This window comes from Halichoeres trimaculatus, unplaced genomic scaffold, assembly GCF_033239565.1.
Source record: "Halichoeres trimaculatus isolate MK-OKI-2021-1 unplaced genomic scaffold, fHalTri1.1 fHalTri1_scaffold_23, whole genome shotgun sequence".
Lineage (NCBI taxonomy): Eukaryota > Metazoa > Chordata > Actinopteri > Labriformes > Labridae > Halichoeres > Halichoeres trimaculatus.
The window spans coordinates 24,059,071-24,067,394 of NW_027437201.1; the positions used below are offsets into that span (position 1 = coordinate 24,059,071).

Here is an 8,324-nt window from a genome sequence, read left to right on the forward strand (position 1 = left end):
AGCTGCTGGATGCTGCCCGTCAGACACACGTGTTCACCAAGGACGAAGCAAAACACCGAAACATGAGCTTTTAACGCAGCAACCAGCTTAAAAAGGCAGGTTTCAGGTGTAACAGGGATATCTATGATGCACAGAGTGTCTGGAGTCTCTCTCCAACAAGTTTAATGACCTTTGGTTCCTGGTTTCATCAGGATTTGTTGAAGTAAAATCATGTATGGAGAGCAGAAACAGGAGGGATGCATCCAGCAAACATTATCACAACCAAAACACAAAGAAGGTCTGATTCTGTACAAGTTTAAACTACTGCAGTAAGCTGGAGAAACAACAATGTGTAACTCTCCATTTACAGTGAAACTGAGACTCCTCTGTAAGGTTATAATAGCTTTAGATTTGTCATTACAGTTTAGTTTTAATTAGTTTTGGAGCGGGCATTCAAGTTTTTATTTAGTTTTGATTTTTGCAACAAGGCTTAGTTTTATTTTAGTGTCAGTTTAGTTTTAGTTTAGTTTTAGTTTTTTCATCCCTTATTAACCAGGTGCAGGATTCAAAAAGGTCAGAGTAAATATTTTGTCATACTGTTTATTTTCCAGTCCAACATAGAGCTCACTGCTCAGTCAATGCTGATACTGAAGTGTTGGCTGCTGCCTTAAACACAAGAAAATAATATAAACTTCATATATAAAGAATATAAACATAAATTATATAAAAATAATAAAAAAACATACATTATATAAAACAATATAATATGAGCTTTAATAATGAGATACTTGGACTCTACGTTTGGTCGCAGCACAGAGCACAGCCAGTCAGTGCAGTAAACAAGCTCGTACCAGTATGTTGCTATGATGGTGCCGTACGGCGCTGACAACTGCCGAAAACTGTGGTAAAATTGGTTGGGAAAATGTGTCGGATTAATCTAGATCCTAAAGGCTGTTAATATTGTCAAAAACAATAACGAAGGACATTTAGTCTTTGATTTTAGTTAGTTATAGTTAGTTTAGTGAACACAAGATACAGTTGTAGTTTACTTATCGTTTTTGTTTTTATTAGTTTGAGTTTAATGCAATGTGTTTTAAATTTCAGTTTTCGTTTTTAGTCTCGTTTTAGTTAACTATTATAACCTTGCTCCTCTGAGGATGAAACGGGTCGAGAAGCGAACGAATCTGCAGCGACACATTTGGATAAAATACACGTCTGAACACAGTCGCTTCTCAAGCCTCTACTCTCTAATCTGAGATCGACTATGACCATACTTTATATTTTCTGTCTCCCTGACAGTCAAATATTTACAGCAAACCAGAAAAAGTGAACCTGGATGTGTGTATGAAAAACAGGTGTGTCTAACCTGGCTTCATCGTCTCTGGTGATCAGCAGGGACATGTGATTGGACAGAGAGGCGGTCCTCAAGATCTCCACCGCCCTATCAGGAGACAGGACAGGTCATTAGAAATCTGAAACCTGTTTTTTTTCCACAAAATAGTTCATTTTCTAATCTTTTTGATACAGTTTGAAAAGATTTAAACCGATAAGCATGCAGCTGCTGAAAAGTTTGATGTCTGGGGTTCGGGTCAGGTTGAAACGTTTGGAAGAAGTTTTGGAGTGAAGTCCTGCTGGGAAATGAAGTCTCCACGAATTTTCCTCTGGACTCTGAGCCTCTCCACTCTTCTTCTATCCTCACATCACGTTTGTCAAACATGGCCGGGGTAAGACGCTCCTGATTCAGGACCGTCTCCTCAAACTGAAGCTGACAGTTGTTTCCTGAAGGCGACGGGATGCTCTGACTCCACTTCTCTTCGTCCTCTTCCCATCGTGTGCTTGGCTACGGCGCTCTGTGAACGCCAGACTCAGCGTGCGTCTGTGTTCACGGCTAAAAACATCTAAAACACCTCAGAGCTAAAAATATCTCACACTCAGTGTTTACTCAGCTCGTATGACCTCACCTCTCGTTGGTCACCCCGATCAGACTGATGTTATTGACATCCAGAATCAGGTCACCTGACTTAAGCCGACCTGGAACAGACAGGGACAGTCAGAGCAGGTAAAGGTGATTATGAACAAAACACTGGTTATAAAAACTGCTTTCAGAGACTCTGCTCTGAGAAACCCACCGTCCAGAGCGGCCAGCCCGCCAACTATCACCCTCTTGATGTAGATACCGAACTCCTCTCCGGTCAGCTCGCGGTAGCCTCCGATTATTTTCACACCTGTGCATGCACACGAGGACTCAGGTAAGACAGGTAATTCCTGAGGCGTATAAAAAGGACTCCAGAGGTCACAGAGACCAGGAGGAGGACTCACCCAGCCCCTTCTTGCAGTCGCAGAACTCCAGCCTCTGTATGGCTCGGTTGATGCCGTGTGGGCCCATGATTGTCCTGGCAACGAGCAAAAACACAACAGATTCAAGAACATATCAACATCCTGACTCATCCCAGCGTCCCTCCCTCCTGCTCTCCCTCCGGAGCTGCTGAACATTATCAAATCATCCCAGGATTTTGTCATTTTCTCCCCTCCCTCGCTCCCTCCCTCCGGCTCATCCAAACCAATAAAATCTGTTGCTTGTTAGACAAAACGGCGTCTGGACCAAGCGGCGACCTGGATGTTAGACAACGAGTGGATGAGACGTTACGGAGCGCTCATTACGTCCTCTGGTTTCCTGTGAAAAGGCTGCACAGATCTCCCGCTCCTGTCCGACGAGCTGCCTTCTCCCGCTCTGCTCCGACCCTCCTGACTCGCCGCTCGCTGTCAGATCAGATGCTTTCGTCTGTGTGTGTGTGGCTGTCAAAGTGTGTAAGAGGGGGAAGCGTCTATTACTGATGACACATTCGCTTCACACACTCTGAGTTTTGAGGGCCCTGTCGTGAATCTGACGTCCTCCAAATCTGGAGTCAGGATCAAATCAAAGTCTCTGGTTTCTCAGGAAGTCGCTGACACAGTTTCTCTTTTCAGACTCGCTGCGCAGCCGCTGCTTACGTCACGCTTTGATTGTGTTTGTCCTCATGTTTGGGCCGTCGGAGCAGCTGTGTTGGTCGGGGTTTGCAGGTTCAGGGAGGAGGCAGAGAAGTGAAAAGTTCAGTTTTACTCCTGCGTTAATAAGCACACTGGTAAGCCGTCCGGTGAGGGATCAGGTGAACAGGCACAGGTCCAAACCCCAGCCGGGCTCAGCGAGGCTCAGCAGAAAGCACATTAGACGATCTGGCACAGAGTGAATGGACTGGAGCGGTTCGCAGTAAACGGATTGGACCTCCTTAGCTCCTCTCATCATTCATCTCACACACAACCAAACCTCTCCCTGAAAGACTCGTGGGTCTCTCCGTACACTCGCTCCTCTTTGGAGGAGATGTAGGACGTCTCCGGATTGGATGAAAGCGCTGATAAGTGCACTCGGGGCTAACGAGTCAGCTGACAGAGGATGGCCCTGACGCGGGGTTATGCTCTAAGCTTCAGGGTTTGTTGACTCCAAGTTGATTTGTCACAACCAAACAACACTTAGTCATTCATTCTCTTCATCTTGTTTCCACTGCATCGTCCAAAAGTGTACGACGAGTGTTTGTGCTGCTTGGATAATTAATGACATCAAGTCTGGACAGGTAGACGGCAAACATAACTTCATCAAAGTGTCACAGCTCAGAAGATTCAAGCTCCATCTTCTGTACAAAAGCCAAACTAAATAATCTCGTTGATGTTAGCATGTCCGATAAAGTTGAGTTGAGTTTGGCAGCTAATTAATAAGCTTTGACTTCACTTTCTGCAAACAGCATCAGCATACGCACGTTGAAATCTCATAAAACAAAATCACAACCAACAAACTTCCTGCTATGATTCACAAATTAAGCTACGAGTCAGCCAATGAGCCACAGCAGCACCAGAGGGGCTCAGAGCAGAGCTGCTCGTTCAGTATGTGACAGAGACAGCTCTATTTGAAAGTTTTATGATTGTTTCATTGCTGCTCTGAACAATCTGTGGTAGCAGCAGCTCAGCTCTCAGCCCCTCATGACTTGAGTTGGAAGCATTCAATGAAGATGATTTCTAAAAGTGAAGAAAGAGGAAGCTTCAACTCAAAGATAAAAGAAGTTCTGCTTTGAATGACTTCCGGCATGAGGTAGCTCAGCTTGCAGCCTCTTCTTGAACATCCAGTGAACAGGCAGAAATTGTTTTTCAGAGAAGGTTTTATCAACAAGTATTAAAATTCTGTTAAAAACTTATTTATTAATAATCACAAAGAGTATCTTAACACATTAGCACCAATGACAGCTCAGCTCTCAGCCCCTCATGACTTGAGTTGGAAGCATTCAATAAAGATGATTTCGAAAAGTGAAGAAAGTGGAAGCTTGAAGAAAGATAAAAGAAGTTCTGCTTCGACTGACTTTAGGCGTGTAAGCAGCTCAGCTTGCAGCCTCTTCTGGAACATCAAGTGAACAGGCAGAAATTGTTTTTCACGAGGGGGTTCTTCTACAAATATCAAGATTCTTTTAAAAAACTTCTTGAACAATAACCACAGAGACTAGCTTAACACATTAGCACCAATGACAGCTCAGCTCTCAGCCCCTCATGATTTGGGTTGGAAGCATTCAATAAAGATGATTTCTATAAGTCAAGAAAGTGGAAGTTCAACTTAGAGATAAAAGTTCTGCTTTGAATGACTTTAGGCACAAGGCAGCTCAGCTTGCAGCCTCTTCTAGAACATCCCCTGAACAGGCAGAAATTGTTTTTCGGCGGAGGATTCATCCACAGATATTAAGATTCTGTTAAAAACTTCTTTAACAATAACCACAGAGAGCAGCTTAACACATGAGCGCCAGTGGCAGCTCAGCTCTCAGCCCCTCATGACTTGAGTTGGAAGCATCAATAAAGATGATTTCTAAAAGTGAAGAAAGTGGAAGCTTCAACTCAAAGATAAAATTTCTGCTTCAAATGACTTTGGACACGAGGCAGCTCAGCTTGCAGCCTCCTTCTGGCACATGCAGTGTTCAAAAAGTGATTTTTCAGAGGAGGATTCATCTACAGATATTAAGATTTTGTTAAAAACTTCTTGAGCAATAACCACAGAGAGCAGCTTAACACATAAGCGCCAGTGGCAGCTCAGCTCTCAGCCCCTCCAGTGCAGAAAAACTGACTTTCTTAGACATTTAACTCAACTTGCGAAAAGGGCTACGATATGCTTTTCTCCCGATCGGATATTTCCGATCTCAAGTTAACTTTTTTAACACAAGACTGTGTTAAAAAGTTGATTGACGATGAGGTCTACGAACAATATCAGGAGCCATATTTTCCTAAAAAATGCAAATCGCATGTGAGTCAGTTTTTATGATTAATTGAGGAGATTTGACTTCACGTTACTAGGTAGTTCAAGAAAAACATTTCGCCCTCTGCTGGAGAAAAGCGGTAACTTTTTTCCAACCCAGCTTATAAATTAAAACTAAAATGAAGGATTTAAATTTAAAAAGGAAACTTTTGAAAAAAATAAATTGATTAAAGAATTGTGAAACAAAAAAACTTTTCCTCAAAGAGACTGTAGCGATAGCATGGCTCCTTTTCTGTGTTCATTAGAGGCAGCTCAGCTCACAGCCCCCTCTTGTGTCTGTTTATGAAAGGTGATACAAATAGAGCTGGATTTCTCAGGCCACACATACTAATTTGTTTAAACTCTGGTATCACTCTGTGTAAGATGTCAGCTAAAGAGAAGCACAGACAATGTCATGGGACGACTTAAGGCTCTTATCTTCATCCTAAAGTTTCAGACTTAATCTGCACAAACCAGAAAAAGCGAACTAAAAGATGCAACTCTGGACACAACACCCAACAGTGGATTTACAAACTCCCTGTCCTTATTCAGAGACTGACCTACCCTCAGCGTCTGATCCCACCTTCAGTCGGCCTTAGACGCTACTCACTGGATGAACTCTGCTCCTTCACACCTCCGTCGGTGAAATCCAGTCCAGGTGAAGCTGCGTTCAGGACAGTTTGTCTGTGTGGACGCTCTGATGTCATTATGCTGTTGTCCTTCTGCTTTTTGTCTTAGCGTTCAGCGAGCTGTGAGGCAACGCTGCTGTCAGGGCCGGGCTACATATACGGTGTGTTATGTAAGGGATAACGTACAGAGAAGTGGATGAGGGAAGATTGGGGAGGTGAAGTGGAGGTGACTCTGATCTCCCTGGAGAGGCTTATTCTGAAATAATATGATCCAACCGAACACACAGCCAGAGACTTGACTTATTACATATCATGAAAGGCAGCTGATTAAAATGTAAAGTCAGAGCGTTCAAAGAGTTTCTAAATTTAGAAACACGACTTCCTCAAAGAGCCGATGTTTGGATTGAACGCTGAACTGCTGGGTGGATTCCTGCTTGTACAACTTGAGTGATCTCGATCAATACGATGCTTTTTAACTCCTCCTTTAGTTTTAAACAAACTTTCCATGGTTGGAGTTTGGAGAGAAATAAACTCGACAGACTCAAAAACACGACCGTGCTCCTGTCGCTGATGAAGGCCTCACAGCTCAGGACCAAAGGACGTCACATGTTGTAGCTCAGCTTTGTGCATCTTTCTCTTCATTCCCTCACGCACCGTTGGTTTGAGGAGTAGATGCAGATTTAAAGGATGATGGATGCAGTTTTAGACGCCCCATCTGACCACACGCTTGACTTCAGAACTGTGTCACTGCTTTAACTATCTGATTCACACAGTTTCTGTCCTTAAAGGTCCCATATTACGCAAATATCACTTTAAGTCTTTTAGTGAAATGTGTGGGTCTTTGTCTTTCCTCCCAGCCACAAAATGTGATGTTTAAAGACCAAACCTGAACCTAGTAGAGCTTGTTAATGTAAAATCCTGACCTAAAACCAGCTGTTTGGATTTTGGGGGTTTGCCGACGTCAGCGATTCCCTTTTTTGGACAGAAATCTCTCCAGCAGCGAGGAGGAGAAAGTTGAAGAGCCATCACTGCTCTGTTTTTGGCTGTAAACAGCCACATAGCTCCATGCTCAAGCTTCCCATCTCTGAAGAAGACAGACTAAGTGTCTAGAGTTCATTTATCAGGAAATGTTCCAGCTACACTCAGTAAAACTGAGCATGTGTGTGCTAGTCACTTCACGGCCGACTGCTTTTCCAACTTTGGACAGTCCAACAGAGGGCTAGCCAATAGACTGGTCCTGAATCCAGGCGCATTACCAACCATCCTCCAACAAACCTGGGACCCTGGAAATGTGAGTATTTTAAATGCTGTGTGCTGTGGAGCAGATGGAAGAGCTTTTCCTCAGTGTCCCCCCTGTCTCTGTGTTAGCTTCAGGATGCTAACTTTAGCTGCAGTTAGCCTGTTGTTTTAGCCTGTAATGTTACGGTAAACGAGCTTCTCTGTTTTCTAAACATTGTGCACTCGGAGCTCGTGGCGCCGCTCTCAGTGACGTGGAAGAGCGGGGCGGTATCAGCGGTGGCTCATTTACATATGAAGGCCACGCCCACTAAATCAGAGCGTTCTGAACAGAGGGGCTATGAGAGCCTGGAAACAATGCTGCTGTGCTTGATTTATTGGCTTTTTGGACCAAAACATGTTGCTACCATTTCATGAAGACATCAATGATCCAGATTAAACTGCAGGAAAGGAGCAGGAGATGGGAGCTTTAACAGACAATCTGGTGAACCAGCAGATTATAGAAAGTGTTATGAAAACGATGCATGTGAAGCACCTTGAAAGCAGCAAATCTACAGCTCCATTTTAGCAGAGCATCCTGAACATTTTTATCGGAGCAGAGAAACTGTCTGCAGCTCTGAGCTTCACTAACAGACGTCAACGTGCGGCAGAGCCAACAGCAGGGACATGAGGAAGCAATTAAACTGATCACTTAATACCTGATAATCTGCATTACCTGCCGCAAGCGATTATCATCAGTCACAGGCCGGCTGCCAGGGGAACACGCAGTATCAGCCCAGCCGTCTGAACACGGTCAACCTGGACTCTGTCTGGGTTTGACTTCACAAACACAGGAGGAGAAGGACAGAGCTTCTCCTTTACAGAAACAGAGACGTGTGTTTCATGTACGGCTCAGATTAGAGACTTTAGAGCCAGACTTTCTTGTCATGACTCAGCTGCCGCTCATCCAATCACAGCTCACTATCTTAAACAAACTGTGATGTCATCAGGAAGAGAGGGGTGACCAAATCTCCTGAATGTAAACATCGCAGCGCATCTCATGGTGAAATAACCTCACTTTGTTCCTCAGCCTCCTGATAGGAGGCTCAGGTGTGTCTCAGGTATCTTCCTCCACTGGAGGACAGACTGAGGGATTTCACCTCCTATGGAGACACCAGAAGATAAAACCACCCACTTTC

The 8,324-nt window shown here is 44.0% G+C and overlaps 1 protein-coding gene across 4 annotated transcripts in view; it reads right to left on the bottom strand.

The window, feature by feature from the left end:
* The window catches only part of stxbp4 (syntaxin binding protein 4), a 48,314-nt gene that overhangs the window by 25,874 nt on the left and 14,116 nt on the right, over positions 1 to 8,324 (bottom strand). For 2 of the 4 annotated variants that reach the window (XM_074663042.1, XM_074663041.1), the window contains 4 exons: positions 2,299 to 2,372; positions 2,109 to 2,204; positions 1,941 to 2,010; positions 1,346 to 1,420 (listed from right to left, as the gene is read on the bottom strand). In XM_074663042.1, coding sequence (XP_074519143.1) covers positions 1,346 to 1,420; positions 1,941 to 2,010; positions 2,109 to 2,204; positions 2,299 to 2,372 — 315 coding nt within the window. Of the gene's footprint in view, positions 1 to 1,345; positions 1,421 to 1,940; positions 2,011 to 2,108; positions 2,205 to 2,298; positions 2,373 to 2,592; positions 2,902 to 5,891; positions 6,019 to 8,324 lie in introns of those variants that run through there. The other 2 variants (XM_074663044.1, XM_074663043.1) reach the window with 2 other exon arrangements.